Consider the following 18767-nt stretch of genomic DNA (forward strand, 5'->3'; position numbering starts at 1 on the left):
TATATATATATATATATATATATATATATATATATATATATGGTATGTGTGGTATATGTCATGGTATATGTAGTGAAATAATTTGCTGGGTCTGAATCCTGACCATGGTCATGAAACCCCTTTAGACCCCTTTTTCTTTAAGAAATTAACAGAAATTAATAGAAATAGTACAAATTCATTTTCTTTGCTGTTGGTGTGTCAGTTTGATAGCAACCACATGTGGTTGTGTTTTGAAGAGCAGTAAATGATTAATCATTTCTAACCTCTCACATTTGATATTTTAAAGCCTAGCTAACATTACATATGAAAAGCGATGTGACAGTGCCATTTTGCATTCAGATGCAGAAGAGTTTCTATTTTCTCATTGTTTCCACATCATACACTTTTATTGTAAGCTAAGCACACCTTAAAGGTTAAACTCTAGAGTCACTCTTGCAACACACTATCATTTTTTTATGCCTGTTTGTCATATAAGGCAAGTTTGTTGGAGTCATCAATGTTCATTTCTGCCTTTAAGACTAAAATGCAACCTGCGCTGCTCTTTGTACACTTTGGAGTACACACCTCCAATTCAACACAGGAAACTGAAACCGTTTCCTCCATTTGTCAGTGAAATGTTTTAGAAGAACAATGAACACCAAGGGCAGTTTTACAGGAATATTCCTCTGTTTCCTGACTCTATTTACCTTATCAGGTAGGTCATGATTCATTAATCAATCAATAATCAGTTAAATTTTTTGGTTAATCACCATACCTGAGTGGTCTTTGTGCTCTAATTTGTCTTTATTTGAATTGTAGATATGACTACAGTGTTTTCAGTATACAAATATGTATTGTAACATTGAGTGAATTTTTATAACAGTTATTTAGCATCACTGATTTTTTTTCATGTTATTTTGCAATGAGGTTGTGATTAAGATTGTGATTATTGTTTCCAGACAGTACTAATGGTTTCTAGTTTCTAGAATTCATCAGAAATATTTTTACGTTTGTGTGTCATGCATTAAACATTTCATTGTGATTGATGGTAATATATGAATTTAAATGGCTTTAAAATGTCTGCACATTTTTCATCCACAGACTGTAGCACATGTCAGACCAATAAATTAGAAGGGGACAGTCTCACCTTTCAACTGACTGACACGCAGCTTAAAGATGATGATCGATTCACTGTAAAAAAAGATAATAAAATACTAGTCCCCAGAAGGAATAGGAAACAAAAGGGACTGGGGATTGTGAAAGATAAGTTGCTGGAGCTCCCACCTGTGAAACTGAGCGATTCTGGGACATACAATGTTGAGGTTTTTGATATGAACGGCAACACATTAAAATCTTACTCAGAAAGCGTCTGTGTTTATGGTAAGACATTTGGGATTATAAATGTTATTTTACTGAAAATATCTTTCTCACTTTTAAAGGATGTGATGAAAATTTACAGTTACTGTCATGACAAATTTAGATCTCTTACACCATATCTCCAGTGCAATATTATTTAATTTTAAAATAATGCTTAATATTTACTATTGAAAATACATACATGTGAAATGAGTTATAATGCTGAATACGGCATGAATATCCTCATGATGCTGTCCTTCCCTTTTACCAGCAAAAGTCCCCAAGCCAAGAGTGAATATTACATGTCAGGATGAGAAGGTTGACTTAAGATGTGATGTTGAAGGTGGCAAAGATCTATCTTTCAGCTGGTACAAAAATGGGAAAGATTTAAAGAAGAATGTATTAAACTTCTCAACAAATATTGAGGAGAACAAATCAAAGTATACATGTACTGCACAGAATCCAGTTAATAAAACCACAAGTGATCCAGTGGAAGAAGCATGTAAGTATTTTTCATGCATCTTTATTTTGGAGCTTAAATATATTTTTTTTAATCTCTTGATTTGATTATATTATGATCTGTGAGTATGCTATACAATCTTATTAATGAAAGATAATGACTGGAATGTTGCTCAGGTTTCAAGCCTGCTACACTCTTTGGCTTTGATCTTTGGATCATGGTGGGCATCTTAGCTGGTGGAGGAGGTCTCGTACTGGTATTGGTAATTGTGCTGGTGACTGTTGCCTGTCGTGCCTGTAAACGCAGAGAGAAACAACAGCGAGGTAAGTTCAGGGTTAGAATTTGTGAAATGATTATTATTTGCTGTAATTATTTTTTATCGGAAAAAATATTTTATTTAGTGAATGATTGTACATATTCCTAAATTAAAACATGAAACACAATTTCCAGCTATTCTCTTTGGGACATGCATTCTAAAGGAAGCCTTAATACATCAAATCAGATTTCTCTTTACAATTAGTTTTCACATACAGTATTACTGTATTAATGGATTAAAGCTCCAGACAGCTGTTTTGAGTGTAAAACCGCTGTGTGTCTCGACCCAACATCCTGTTTTAAAGGAGCATTAGACAAGCTTCATCGAGATTTGTCAAGATCAGGTCTCTAGCAGTTAAGTAGATGAAATTCAACAACACTGGAACAATATTTCTACTCTTTGAGCCGACCCACCATTTTCACCCATGCACACAAAGCTCCGCCCCCAGTTCCTACAGTAGCCAGTGGAGTTCAATTAGAGTTAGCATTAGCAAGGATTGTCATGACATTTCTTTCAGTGATAGTGTAGGCTTTTTTATTTAATAAGGGCATTATACTTACTTTGTTATTAAGATATATACTTATGGTCCAATTTAGTAGGAACACCTATACACCTGCTCATTCATGTAATTATCCATTTAGACCATCATGTGACAAATCATGCAGATACAGATGAAGAGTTTCAGTAATATTCACATCAAACATCAGAACGGGGAAAAAATGTGATCTCAGTGACTTTGACCGTGGCATGGTTGTTGGTGCAGATGGGCTGGTTCGGGTTTGATTATCATGCAAATAGAGTTTACACAGAATGATGTGAAACCCAAAAAAACTTCCGGTGAGAGGCAGTTCTGCACATGAAAACAGCTTGTTGATGAGAGAGGTCAAGAAAACATTGCCTGGTCTTTCTTTTCAAAATCAATGTGGTCTTCTGTAGTTGTAGTCCATTCTTCTTAAGGTTTGGCATGTTTTGTGTTCTGGGATGCTTTTCTGCTCAGCACGGTTGTAAAGAGTGGTTATTTCAGTTACCATAGCCTTCCTGTTAACTCAAACCAGTCAAGACCTCTCTCATCTACATGGCATTTCCTCCCACAGAACTGGCACTCACTGGGTTTTTTTCTGTGTTAACTGAAATGGGGGTGGAGTGAAAGGGCATTGGTGAGTGTCTATAACAGAGGGGTCAAACTCAGATTCTGCCCAGACCACATCAGAATTTTTGTGAGATGCTGAAGGGATGTAATCTAAGACTATTATTATTATTATTATTATTATTATTATTATTATTATAATTATTATTATTGTAACACATATAATGCACTCTGTTGATTTACACCAATAACCACAGGCTATGAAATTAGAATAGGACATTACTAGGAAAAAGAAGTGCTAATAGAAATATTTAAGTGTTAGCTCTTTTAGGTGATAACGGTTATTATACAGATTAATGGTTTTGGTTATGAATGCATTCCTTTGTTTAATCACATTGTATTAGCTATGAGCCGCTATGTTGAGAAAGAGGATTAACCATTCATTTTTTAATCATACACTTTTTTCTATTTCTGTTTGAAAGCTACTAGTCAGATAGCTTCACTAGATTTACTGCGGTAGGAGGAAACGAAAAATAGATTTATAAGATAAGCTTTAATTTTCTCCTGTTACAAACATGTCATTATTTTCAGTGCAACTGTCGTCAAGCTATTTTACGGGAACATTATTAGTATGGCGAGATTGGTTCATGGTCGATTGTGCCTTAAATGAGTAAATGACAAATTTGTCCCATCACTGCTCATGCTACTGTATACCTAAAATGCATAGCGTGTCAGCTTGAAAAACAGTCATGATTTTATTTAGCGTACTTCCACATCCTGGTTATGCCACTGCCAACAACTTACATGTTTCTGAATCCCTTTTAGAAGTGAGTGTGACTTATTTTAAACTCCAGCATTTCAGCACTGTGAGATGTGAACCCGCGCTCACTGTGCAATGCCGGTCGCTATGCTACAGATCAGATATTCAAGATAGTGTTAAAATGTTGAGGAGTAGACACTATAGTCTTATAAGCTCTACTATAGTCTATAGTCTTTTTTTCACAGACCAAATGAAACGATGTAGTGGGCTGTATATGGCATGCGGGCCTTGAGTTATGGACAGGTGGTGTGTAAAATGACTAAAAGGAGGCCAATGTAAACTCAGAACTGTAACACAATTTTCCAAACAGATTTTTCAGCCACATAATACACTTTGCTGAGGCCATGGCTTAAACAATTGTTATTTTTTATTATTATTATTTTATCACGTTCTACAAAATTTCCAGGTTATTTGTACAAGTATGAAAAAAAAAAAAAAGACTATTGCACATATAACTTGTAACATTTGCTGGCCTACTTTATGCCAAACACTCTGAACTACTTTTTAAAGGCTTTTCCTTTTTTTTTTTTTTTTTTTAAATATCAACTCAGCAGGTGTTTAAAACAGGTGAGGGGTGCCAAAGCACTGTTTTTATTTTTGCTGTGAAAAGTGTGCTGGTTTCCTACTTTTAAACGAACCGTTTCATGCAAAAATGATCAAACATCCAATAATAACTCAATAATTACCTGCACATTCAAAATAACTTTAACTGATTTCTACAAATCACTAAAATCAACTGAATTTAAAAGGCGTCAAAGGGTGTCAGAGAAGTAACATGGAAAATAGAAAAAAGAAACATTATTGCTTAGAAATACTTGCAACATTTTAGGTCTAAAATATTATATTCAATTTTTAAATAAAAATACTTTGATATCCAAAAGTAATGAAAATACGATTTTTAAACATTGACTTTGACCTTATTGTGTAGAAATTTTAGACAGATATGCCTGAGGCATGCTGTATCTGACAGCCTCACCATGTTGGACTGGGAGGAACACCCCTTAATGAAGTAATAAAAATCAGGATAATGGTGTATATAACATTGGGGTGGTTCATATATATTTCTATCATGTTATATTTCTCAAGTGTGAACACTATACATGAAAGAGTTAAGTAATTTTATAAATTAATAAAGAGTTAAGTAATTTTATAAATAAATCATTTTTTTTATTCTGTTCATCATCATGAAAATAGCAAACTCGGGGTATTTATGTAATCTTGTTTGTATATATCAGACAGCTCTGAAAGATAATGAGAACATGTACAGTAAAACACTTTAACATAATGATACAACAAGATCATTTATAAATTATAGAAAGAAACAGTCTGATGAAAATATAGATGTACTTTAATCAGATGTTTGGCTAACTGCCATATCTACATTTCTGTGACTTTATTAATTCATGAAGAATATATATGTTTTGTAATAATAATAATAATAATAATAATAATAAATCCTGTATCCTTTCCCAGATGAAGAAGAGTTCCGACTGAACTACCTCAACACCTCTCCACCTCCTGGTCAACAAAAATCAAAGCAAACAGCAAGAGGTCAGCCAGCACCTCCAGAACCCTATGATGATGTTTCTGCCCAGGAAATCCCATGTCAGGCCGAACCTAGACCCAGGAACCAGCAACGCGCTCGGCCTCCACCACCTCCGATAGACGATGAGGAGGAACAACCTCCACCATTACCCCAACCTAGGAAAAAGGCACAGGTCAGAAAGCGTGAAGGACCAATGTGATGGAGGAGCGAGTACACCAGTCAGGTGAAATCATCGAATTCTATTTATATCTGTATGTATGAATATATATGAAGGAAATAAGAGTGATAATAAATGTACAAATAATAAACATAACATTTCAGCACTTTTCTTGCATGTTTGCTTCGCATATATCCATACATACATAAATAAATGCATTTTATATAATATTCATCGCCATTAGAACATAGTAAAGAGAATTGAATCAGCTTGGATTGCCTTCCATGAGCTCACAACCTGTCAATCCTGTAATATTAACTGAATGAAAAGAATTTTGTAAAACTAAATGAAGAAAAAAGCAGAAATCCTTATTAGTGATAAGAGATAGAGGTTTTATTAGGATAGGGAATTTGGCTGTACTAGAAAAATTCTGAGAGTATGTTTGGGTGTAATTCCCAATTTAACATGAACATTTTATAAAATAGGAAAAAAAAAATCAAATTTTTTTATTTAAGAAACCGCAAACCTTTGCTTTCTCCTCATGCTGCAGCATCCTAAGAAACCGACCCATGGTGTTGTTTTTTCACATCTCGTCTAATGCAACGCTTTGTTTGGAAGGTACCAGAAACCACAATAGACAGATTGCAGCTAGTCAAGATGTTGCAGTCAAGAGTAACAACACGTACAATAAGAAATCGAGAACAACTTGCACCTCTTTCAGCATCATTGCAATGGCTATCTATTTCTTTTAGAACTGATTTTAAGATTTCCTTACTGGCTTATAAAACTCTCAGTAGATTAGCATCTCCATACATGTCTAGATAACTCTGTTCCAATTTGGGTTTTAAGGTCACATACTGGCTTGTTACATGCTCAAGTTAAAAAAAAAAAGGGGTGGGTGAGGGGCAGGGGGAGGAAAAAAAGACTGCGGCAGCACCTGAAGCAGCTTTCTGTCACTATACAACAAAGATGTGTATAACTTAAACAATCAGTGTTCAGCAGAAGCATATCTTTAATCAATTAAAAGAACAACTAATATCATTAGAATTTTAATAGCATTGTTCATTCTTTATTTTTATTTTCCTCTATATTTATAATCCTATGTTAATTTCTTTCTATTAACTATTTTAATGTTTGTTTTGCTGTATTTTTTGAAATTTATTATTATTACTTTTTTTTATTTTGTAAACCCTTTACTGAGATCGTATAATTTGCCTGGATGTACACATCTTACTTGAACTGAACTGTTCACTGATTCAGTCAATGTTCAGTTGTTATGGACAGTATGACTGACTGAATTGAGAGATTTTACATAAATTTATCTAAATGTAACTTACTTGGTATATATATGGCTCTCACACCACACAGTTTTAAAGGCAGATAGCAAAAACCCACTAAACGACACCTAGTCCGCTTTTTTTTTATCATCGTCTACTCATTTCCTGTGTGTGGGAGATACAAAACTGCAAGAGTTTTTTTTTTTTTGTTTTTTTTTTTTTTGTTTCACAAGCACACCACTTTGAACACCATTTTCAATTTTATTTTAGCAACAGTAGTGTTGTCAGTAAAGCTATTTTTAAAGACTTTTAGTACATCTTGTGTTTGTGTATTCTTAGATTTTCTCCTTATATTAAATCTGTTTTCTTGTGCATTTTGTCCATATATTGTCTATAAAATATGACTTTGTCTGCCTGAAGTCACTGTAGCACAGAGAAGTGTTTAAATGTGAGATTATGAACAACTGTATATTCCATCATGGCCTTAAAACTGGAAATTAGACAAGATAAGACATTATGAAGGCAACATACCTGATTATATAAATAAATTCATGAAATTCATGGAATCCATGTTGCGGCATGTCTTTAATTTAATTTTTTGGTAATGTGTTGCGGGCTAGATGCCCTGCTGCCTCTCTTTGTACCAGAGGCCAAAAAATGGAATTTCTGCCTGTTTTGGGGTGCCCATGTTCAGCAATGAGTTTATTTGTTAATACACACTTCACAGTAGTGGTTAATGGCTCATAAGAAACTAGGTTTAAAATGTATTATTTTATTGTGGCAGTTGTATGTTTTTTTGTTTTTTTTTTACTATCAAAAAAGCTTTAGTTGTGCTGTCTGTTTTATCTCTGTATCAGTATTATGTGAAGAGGTGTGAATTGTTTGCCCAGCAGGGGGACTTACACCCCTCCCCTTTCCCATCAGCTTCACCTAATACAGGATAAGCAATCCACAACCTTGGATCCACAACCGAGTCTTTAATCTAGACTGGCTTCCTGCATTGACTATAAAGTCCTGCAGGTATGATATTTAAAGTTTTGCCTTTTTTGCTCTGGTGTATCCTCCTGAAACAGTATCACCCATCCTGAGCACTTCGCTCAGCTAACACAGGCCTACTCATAGTCCTGAGGATCACTCGTCTACATAGCTCACACTGTGGAAGATGTTTTTCTTATTTTAAGATCACCCCTAAACTCCATCTTAAAATCATCCTTCATTAACTTTTCCTAGTCTTAGTTAAATAGATTTTTCATTATTTGTAATACTTCTTGTATACTGTATACAGATGGTGAGAAACTGAAAGAAAAAAACAACATAAAGTGTCTTAGTACGGTGTCGGGCCTCCAAGAAACACCAGAACAGCATCCATGTGCCTTGGTGTAGAGGCTATAAGTCTCTGGAACTGTACTGGAGCAAAAGACACCGTTCTTCTAAAAGATATTCCCTCAGCTGGTGTTTTGATGATGGTGTACAAAACATTGCTCCAAAACCTTTTATTAGGTGTTCAGTGTGGTTAAGTTCTGGTGTCTGTCAAAGCCATAGCATTTGATTTACATTATTTTCATCCTTATAAAAAAAAAAAAAAAAAAAAAAAAAAACATTCAGTAAGTTCTCATGCCCTGTGGATGGGAGTGTGGTCATCTTGTCAGAGACCACGCCCATCTGAATAGAAATGTTTCATCATAGCTTAATTTCAGAAGAACTTTGTATTGATTGGCAGTGATACTTCACTCTAAGGGTGCAAATAAAAACTCTCTCCACAGCATATGATTTTATCCCCTTTGATTTGTCGCCAATCTGTAGTTAATTCATTAGTGATTTATATTTATTGTATTTTATCACAAATGCTTTTTTTAAAAAAAAAAAAATCATCTTTTTTATGTAAAGCAGTGCTATATAAATAGTTCTTATTATTTTTATTATTAAATTATTTATCAATATTTAAGGTACTAGGCTATGCTCTGATTGGTTATGTTGTAACAGCTGATAACTTTTCATGATTAGAAAACAAGTAGTCATTCTTTATAGATATTATGGGCTCTTTATAGATTTTCGTTGGATTTTAAGAAAAATGTAAGAAAAATCGATCACATTCATCATTTTTGTCTGAGATGTATCAAGTTTATTTAGACCATCAGTAAACCATATTCAAATAGAGAATATGTATTTGATGATACTATTTTCCTTTGACACGGGACTTCCTGTGGCCACCCACACAGGATGTGTTTAACACACTAGCAAGTATTTCAATGAGACAAAACAAGTTGTGTTAAGTAGTTTTTTCCATTATTTCAGCATGTCAACTGCCCCAATTGATTTCTGTATTGCTGTACAGCACCATCGGAAAGAAATCCAAACTGCTTCATATAAAGTAAACAGTACCTAGGATTAAATGTTATTTCTCAAATGTAAGCACTGATCTCTATCAGGGATTCTTGTCATGCATGCTAATGAGTATACGAGAGGGTATTCAAATATTCAAATTTGTGAAGGTCCAGTTATATAAGATCGCTTCCTTGTGAAGATCCGGATAAGAAACAAACATGAATGAATGGTGACAGCAGTTACCTTAATGCTACTAATGATATAAAATAAGACACATCAAATATATTTTACAGCTGTTTTATTTTGAATATAACTCTATAAACAAATGAGCATTTCAGAATTGTGGGTCTTTACAAAATTCTTCATTAAAAATAGCATGGGAAGAAAGATCATTAAAAATATATATTAATACACAATATTTTTTACACTATTAGTACACTATATAGTCAAAAGTATGTGGACACCTGATCATCACGTACATATGTGCTTGTTGAACATCCCACTCCAAAACCATGGGCTTTAAGATGGAGTTACCCCCCCCCCCCCCCCCCCACACACACACACACACACACCCCACCAAACGCCCCCCACCCCCGCCCGCTTTGCTGCTATAAATCCTCCACTCTTCTGGGAAGGCTTTCTACTAGATTTTGGAATGTGGCTGCAGGGATTTGTGTTCATTCAGCCACAAGAGCATTAGCGAGACTTGGAGTTCAGTCAGCATTCCAGTTCATCCCATACGTGTTTAGTGGGGTTGAAGTCTGGGCTCTGTGCAGGACACTCCGGTTCTTCCACTCCAACCTTGGCAAACCAAAACTTTATGGAGCTCGCTTTGTGCATAGAGGTCATGCTGGAACAGGTTTGGGCCTTTTAGTACCAGTTCCAGCTTGTCATTTTACAGAGAAACTGGGAAGCATAAACTCCTCTGTCCTCAATACTTTCCAGTGCCAGGAAAATTTACAAAGCACCATTACCATTACAAAGCATTGACATGCGAGACTCCTTCCATAAATGATATGTCATGTAATAAAAATCAGATTCGAGATTTAAAACTTGCTGTGGGGCAATCCTGTATAGCATTGTGAGATTTCTGGTAGCTAAACTTATTCTATAACATTAAACAGTTAATCTTCCTCTCAAAATGAAAAAAAAGGAAAATGTACAGAAATGTACATAAATGTACAGTCTACTGTGTTAATAACTGATAATTGAATGCTGGAGTTGCCTAAAACAATAAAACCGGACCATGCTGTTGTTCTTTCTGCTGCAAGTAGCTCATACAGTAATGCAACTGAAATGTGCTGGGTGTGAATGGACCACGTGACGCGACACTGAAGTGACGTATCCGGTGTGAATTCAGGGTTAGGTGCCATGCACATGCAGACAAAGGCATGGGGCAGAGAAGTGCACACGCAGAGAAACTTCCTTTCTTCTCTCTCACGACCACTTCACTCACAATGCAAATATTCTGACAACTTATGTATTAAATAAAAGTGAAACAAACTGACAATGTGTGAGAAAAGGAAGTTTCTTTTCCTTGCTTATGTCACTGCTGCACTCTTGTCACCCTGAAATCAACAAAGAGGATACTGAAAGTGAGTGAGTAAGTGAAGCAAAGGAAAAAAAAAACATGGCCTTTGGCCCTGTTGATATCTGTATCCATAACTTCTAAAACATTAAGGATGTACCTATGTAGCCTCTTGGGTCAATAGGTTAGGGCCATCAGCCTGATTTCATTGACACAAACCACTGCAAGCCACTACTGCCCACAAACTGATTAGCTAAATATATCAAGCAGAAAGAATGAGAACCTATTATTATAGCATTAGCTCCAAAACTAGCTGTACATTAAGCTTCTACAACTCCCACTCATTGGATACATCTAACCTCATACTTGCAATGAACATGCAATGGAATTTTGTAATAAAAATAATTCTAATTACTAATAATACCAAATAATACCAAAATAGAAAATCAGATAGAACTCATGTATGAGGTAATCAGATCAAATTTATTTATGATGAGAATGTCTGGGAAGTTGCTGTTACAGGGTGTAACTTATATATTCCTGTATACTTCATTTTGTATTTATTATTTAAAACAAAAGCTCTACATGTTCACTCTTATGCTCTATGCATTTTCTCAGCCTCTGTATCATGGTTTTGTGGATATTGCTCAAGATATATTCCCAACACCCTGTAAATTAGCTATCCATATTCCATACTGCTTATCCTACACAGGGTCACAGGGGAGCCTGGAGCCGATCCCAGGGAACTTGAGGCAAAAGAGGGGGGTACCAACCAATCACACACACTACAGGCAAATTTGGAAATGCTAATCAGCTTGAAATGCATGTCTTTGGAATGGGGATGAAACTCTCAAAGTCTTTGGACTGGCAACAACATTTGAACCCTGTGTACACAGCAGATGAGACTCAAACCCCCAACGCTGAAGTTGCGAGGCAAATGTGTTAACCACTAAGCCACGAACAGTTTAGCGCACAAATAAACAGTTAACTTCAACTCATTAGACTTTAAGTTAAAATGATAATGAATTCTGACTCTGATGCTCATACTCATAAGTTACTCATAAGCTCAAAAGTTCCTGTTTACACAATTGCACTTTTTGACTCTATAATATACAGTTATAGAAGAGAAATGATTTATAGTCGCTTGAATAATCTGTTGAATAATTTCTTCAAGGTTGCCAAAACAGGTTGTACAATATGATGCACATTATCTAGATGATACTACACCTCTCAGTTTGGACACTTCTATGCGATCTGAATATCTTTTGTGTTGTGGTTACTTTGTCACAATAGCTGCAGTCGTAAACCTGGTCTTCAATCTTCAGTCTTTTCCACTGCACACATCTCTTTCTGTTTCTAATCTGTGATCTGTTTTTTGCGCTTTAGTTACTTTCCATGTGAGTTGACATTACCTCTCTGTTTCTTTCTGTTTTGTTACTACTTGCTGTATTGTTTTACAGAGGCTTTGCTTTTTTTTCTGGTTGGAGCGGTTGTAGATTCACAGGATGGTGTAGGTATAGCGCCTCATCTATGGCTCAAGGGGCCCCAAGGGGCCTCCAGGGGCCCCCCACCGTCGCATCCCACCCCCTAAAAGTCCACCCCGATTTCTATTACCACTTAGTTACCTCTTTGCATCCCTGTGACCTTCCAAAAGTAACTCTATTTCATAGCTTACCTACAAAACACATTTCTATGTTCAGTTACTTGTGTTTTCCCCTTGAAATCTCATTACAATATCAAGATTATGATAAATGGAAATCAGAAAAAACAACTCTGATAAGACCTAAAAGAGAAAATATTGACCTTTCACAGAGCAAGAGAAACTTATCATATCAATGTTTAGCAAAACCATTAGCAAGAGTAATGGAAGAATCATAAACACAAAGACACGACCAAAAGAAGTGGAACAATAAATAATAATATAAAAGTGAGATATTCACAAAAATACAAAAATCCACAATTATATACCATAAAGAAATAGCATTTTGATGACTTTACTGTTCATATCTTAACATACACCTTTGTTTATTTATTTATCTTTTAAAAGTATTCTTTTTTGCCCATTGTTGTTACTTGTGCTAACGAAGAAACATTTGTTAAACCTAACTCACACCCAGTGTCTCGTCATTATCATCACTTTAAAGTAAGGGTGTGCAAATCTTTGCACTTGAGGCATCAGATTAACGCTAACTGTAACACCTCCCCCTGGTGGAAACAGCCTGCAGTTTTGTTCTAATTAAATATAACACTGTAAGCATTAATGCACTGCTGTCTACATAGAATATTTGTAATTGAAACGCTTTGTAAATTAGACAGTCTAAAGTCTTATATAAATGCGCCTGTATTTTTATATTGTGTAACCATAATGACGAATGGAATAAACACCTCAGTCAGCACATAAAGCACTTTAAAATGAGCTGAGGAGTTTAATTAGGTTATAGGAAAATATTAAATTCGTCAAATCTGGGTGTAAGATTCACTGATACATCTTCTAGAGTGAAATGTTCAGTAGGCTTTGTGCATGAATGTACTGTAACTCCTAACATAGAGCTTTTAGTTTGTATTGTAATGAAGGTATTCAGCTGTTCAGTGGTGTGTTTATTCACCCACATAACACCTTCTAATCTGTCAAGTTTAGATTTGAAGCTTACTCTAGAGATTATAAAGTGAAGTAGGAACTCATGTAAACATTTGGAAAAGAATCAAATTCATAATGTAAACACATAGTCTTGGGATACAGTTAGTGTGGTGGTGATGTTTTAGCAGAGTATGGACATGGACACTGAAGGCATTGTTAAATTAGATTTATATATTTGACCAGGCTTCAGGGTTCATATGTTCGCACTGGCTCTCACTGAGTACAGAGACTGGTGAGAATGATCTGAGTCATAATTTGGAATAAGGACATGTGGACAGTTTTAGTGATCATCAGCAGGGTCCTCATTTATCTACATGAGCAAGAAAGAGAAGACAAGTCTGCACATTCCCTTTACAAAGCTGCCACACTGCACTCTTGGCAGCAAAAAATAAATAAATAAAGTATAGTTGTGTGCAAAAGTCTGTGTCCTCTATACATGTAACAGAAAAAGAAAAGAATTACCTCTATACACACATACACACACACATACACATGCAAATATATAACTTCCAAATGTGAAAAATTAAATGTTTCAATCGAAAATCATTTAGAGGATTTGGAGGCAATTACAATAAAGATAATAAAGGCAAAGGCATTAGTAGAGATTATATACATCACATTCAATTAGTAAGCAATCTTTTTTTTCCTATAGACATTATCTGATTTTTTTGTTTTAATTGTCAGAAGGAATATCTGTAAATGTCCTCTTGCTATAAATTAAACTTCTTTGTCTTCCTCACTTCATCTCAGAAATGTTCAAACTACACTCAGTTGTAGCTGAATACATTTAAACAAATAATCCTGCTAACAAAAGAGCAAACCATCTAGAATGATAATCAGTTGGCTTATCAATCAATATCATGCTAATTGATAAGCCTGCTAAAACAGTACTGTATAGGTGAAGGAATTTCCCACATATATATATATATATATATATATATATATATATATATATATATATATATATATATATATATATATATATATATAACCCAATTTGAACATAACAAATCAACGTATGAACAGATTAAGACGTTGTTTAAAAAAGAAAAGAAAAGAGGGCAACAGCTTCTTGCTTGCAGTCCTTAGTGCTACACATCTGTTTCATTATCTTTTGTCACATGTTTGATCAAGATTCCTCACAGTGCCTTCAAATGAACTCAACACACTGTAAAACACACCTCTCGTATCTACTTCCCTCAATAAAACACAAATTCAGGTAAGACAAACAGGCAGATCAGGCAGTCACCTATCCTAAACTTATATAATCTTATTATATCATTTATAACTAAATATGTTAAAGGTTTAAAACTTGAATATAGACATACGATTGTTCCGACAGTATCCTGTAGGTTTATGTGATGTCTGATGTTAGCTATAATAATTTCTATGGTGGACAGTCTTGTATTTTGTATTTTGTTTGTAAATATAAGGGTTAGTCAAATGAAAGTCTTAATTATTTTTATTTTGCAATATTTCCTGCGCAATGTCAAAAAAGTGTATCATGTTTAAGGTATCAATAAAGTGGGCTATTGACAACAATGGACCAATAGTACATTTTTACTTTTGCAACTGCAAATTGAATATATTCTTTCTCTAATGTATGTTGCACTTTTAAGTGTCTAGACACATATCCCCCTGCAGTACCTTGAGAAACCCCTAGAGTTCATCAGACCTCCCAAATGGAACCCTAGGATATGGTGAATGAAATAGAAAATGAGGACAGCACTCCATAATTAACTTATTTATTCATCAATAGTTCTGCTTTCCCCTGATTTACACATACTTTTGCATATTTAAGCCATTTATATTTGACTACAATTAGCTTTACATGTTTGTGTATCTTACACTCAAACTTGAACCGCCATTTAAAGATGAATAAAGTTGTATTGCACTGCCATTTTAGACTTCCATCCATCTATCCATCCATTTTCTGTACTGTTTATCCTACCCAGGGTGGTAGGGAGCCTGGAGCCTATCCCAGGGGACTCAGTACACAAGACAGGGGACACCTTGGACAGGGTGCCAACCCATTGCAGGGCACAATCACACACACACACAATACGGACAATTTAGGATGCCAGTCAAATACAATGCACGTCTTTGGATTGGGGGAGGAAACCAGAGTACCTGGAGGAAACCAGCACAGGTTCATGTAAACTCCACACACACTGGGCAGAGGTGGGAATCGAGCTCTCAACCCCAGAGGTAGGGGGATGTGCTAACCATTAGCCCACTATGCCCCCCCCCTACGACTTTTATATAGTTCATTTATTTCACACCAATGCACTTTTAATCTTAACTAGACTGTGCTTAATTAAGCTCTGCATAATTGCTCGTTGTTTCACAGTACCAGGTGAATTGTGCATTAACCAGGTTTTTGTGTCCAAACTTCATCACCCTGTATAATTTGCTATTGCACTCTCTCAGTTGGAATGCGTTGTTTAGTATTCATGGGAGAGTTTATAAACCTGTGGTTTCAATCCGTTTCCACAGACATAGCACATTTTTTGTGTTTCAGCTCCAACATGTGTTTCAACTCATAAGGTAATTGTCAAGCTTTTTATGAGCTGAATCAGTAGTGAGAGGAGTGTGGGATTCCTCAAGGCTGGCAGTAAGAACCACGTTTGTTTTTCTTAGTTTATAATCTCACTTTGGCTATATCCATGGACTGCCTCAGATATTTGCACAGCAGAAGCTACTGGATCAGTGTAGTCCATGGCTATCTACTGCACTTTCAGGACACTCATACACTCGGACCTCCAGTCAGCAATATTTGGAGATTTGACTGACATGTATCATAGCAGCTAATGACACACGACACGTATTGTTAATAGCACAGGAAAGTCTTCAGGATAGACGACTTTACGGTGTCCGGTTTCACTGTAAAATGACAGGCACCCCACTGATGAAATCACCCAGAGATACACAGTTTCTATAATAACAGGTATGAATACGACAGGGAGTATTTTAATCATAAACGGCACATCACAGCTGAATCTGTGAGGTCCTAAAAATGCATCTCCTCCTAACATTAATTGTTTTTTTGAGTTTTTGTCTGGAGTTCCCAAATCAGCTCAGCACATTTCAGGTATATTATCCATTCAAATATTCTACACACACACACACCCACACACACACACAAAACAAACAAACAACCAACAAAAAAGCAGAATTGGGTCTCAAAATAATTTTATATAATTTATTTTTCTAACCGGGGACACTGTAGGCCATCAGCAATACATTGTTTTGTATATGTTTTTATTTTTTAAATTTTTTTTAATACCTAAAAATTACTCAAATCTTATTAGTAGTAAAAAATGAATAGAAACTCTTTGTATAAAATGTTAGTTGTGTAAAGGTTTAATACATCATTGTTAATGAATGAAATATGGAAGCGTCTCCAGTAAATGACATTAGCTATATTACCACAGAAAGCAAGAAAAAAAAATTCTTTCTCTGTGCTCCGCGATATCAGGAGCTGATCCGTGCACCACCTCCGGCCATGACCCAAACGGGGAGGAGAACGTAACCTTCCTTCCTGAGGTGATACACAGACAGAGCCGGGGCTGTGAGTGATGGTGTGTTCAGTCGAAGGGGAAAGAATGTTTACAGAAATCAGAGGTGTGGTAGTGATTTTCCTTCCATCTTTCCTCAGAAATAAGTGAGAGGAAATACTATCACATGGAACATCATCACCCTTACAAACCTTTCATACATCCTACAAACTGGGAATTTTGTGATGAGATACACATGTAGAAACTGCAGTATTATACCTACCATTATGTATTCAGTGAACAGGCCAAGGATAAATGCAAATGATGAAGAAATATTATGTATCTGTTTCATATTTAATGAGCTAAATAAATCAGTTCAGTTCACAGACAAGAAAATGAGCAATGAGTGAATTCAGGTATTTCAACACTGATAATAATAATATTAATGTGGATTTTATAGATTAGCTGATGCTCTGCTTTTATGCGCAAACCACAATGACGTCACAGTGTTCAGTGCCAGAAAAGTACAGTGAGAGCCTTTATTTGTGTCTGTATATGTGAATGACATGTTGCTAAGCAGCAGTGCTTGTTTTCTGCTTTGCTATAATAGTGTTGGATGTTAAAGCAAGTGTAGACAGCGCTACTGGCCATAACAGGACTCGCACATTACTGACTGTTTATGAAATATTAAGGGTGTGGGAGTATACACATGTAAATACTTTATTTGGAAAGACAACGTGAGTAGGGATCAGATGTAATGCTTGCACAGGGGGCTGTTGTGACAAAATTCCACCACTGAACAGGATGTTAGAAGAAAAAAAACAGAAGATAGTAGTAATCTTTCTGCTTATGGGCACCATCTTTCATCACGTCTTGCTTAACGCTGTATGGTTTGCAGGTAATCATGTAAGGTTTGTAACTTTGCAGAGTCTAGGGTTAAGAAAACACAGACCCAGGGACAGTGGTGAGGTTTTATTGACTTTTATTTTACATTGGTGTCAGTTACAAAAGGAATAAAACACACCAGGCTGTGCTGTTATAGGAAAATAAATCAACGACAGGATGGGGTCCCTATATGTTACAGCCCCAAAGTTGATTATTTTCCAATAATAGCAAGTCCTCTTATACCATAGCAATTTCCTAATTGTTACATTTTTTTAATTAATTAAAAATGGAATCATACTTTTTATCTGTTTAATGTTGTAGAATGTCCGTGAATCAGGTTAGTTTCTGTTATCACTTACGTTATAACAGCTATAAACATTTGTTCCCCCTCTTTTTTTTTCTCTCTTAATTAAGTTAAGTTCTTTCTCTTACCAAGCCCCCTTTCTCTTACCAAGCCCCAAAATTATGGAATAGTCTCCCAGTTAATGTACGTGAAGCAGACACGGTCTCAGTGTTTAAGTCGAGGTTGAAGACTTATTTATTTAACCTAGCATTTAGCGACTAGTGTTTTTATCAAAGGAGTAGATCTGGGGGACTCGTGGATGTTGAGTTTTATCTCCACACGGTGACTGTGAGTGTACCTAACCACTTTCCTTCTCCTTCTGCCGAGCTACACTCCTGAGCTGCCGGTGATCCAGACCTCCCCCCCTTCACTCTGGACCTGTCCACCGGCAATGCTTCATACTGCCACGAAAACGCTTCAGCTGTTTTCCATGGACTACACCAACACACATTGTGCTCACACACACGCACACTACAGTGTAAACCCATATGAGGATGGGTTCTCTGTTGAGCCTGGTTCCTCTCAAGGTTTCTTCCTATCACCATCTCAGGGA

General features: G+C 35.8%; 1 protein-coding gene across 2 annotated transcripts; it reads left to right on the top strand.

Moving 5' to 3' along the window:
• Positions 1 to 519: 519 nt before the first annotated feature.
• LOC113527122 (T-cell surface antigen CD2) lies at positions 520 to 7564 on the top strand. Of its 2 annotated transcripts, XM_026914644.3 has the most exons (6): positions 520 to 694; positions 1081 to 1359; positions 1607 to 1837; positions 1972 to 2118; positions 5492 to 5787; positions 6272 to 7564. In XM_026914644.3, exons 1-5 carry the CDS (start codon positions 631 to 633, stop codon positions 5761 to 5763), a joined length of 993 nt encoding a protein of 330 aa, XP_026770445.3. In that variant the 5' UTR covers positions 520 to 630; the 3' UTR covers positions 5764 to 5787; positions 6272 to 7564. The 2 variants fall into 2 exon arrangements, with proteins under 2 accessions (XP_026770445.3, XP_026770444.3); XM_026914643.3 differs by having other exon boundaries at positions 521 to 694; positions 5492 to 7564.
• Positions 7565 to 18767: the final 11203 nt, after the last annotated feature.

The sequence above is a fragment of the Pangasianodon hypophthalmus genome, chromosome 12 (genome assembly GCF_027358585.1).
Source record: "Pangasianodon hypophthalmus isolate fPanHyp1 chromosome 12, fPanHyp1.pri, whole genome shotgun sequence".
Classification (NCBI taxonomy): Eukaryota; Metazoa; Chordata; class Actinopteri; order Siluriformes; family Pangasiidae; genus Pangasianodon; species Pangasianodon hypophthalmus.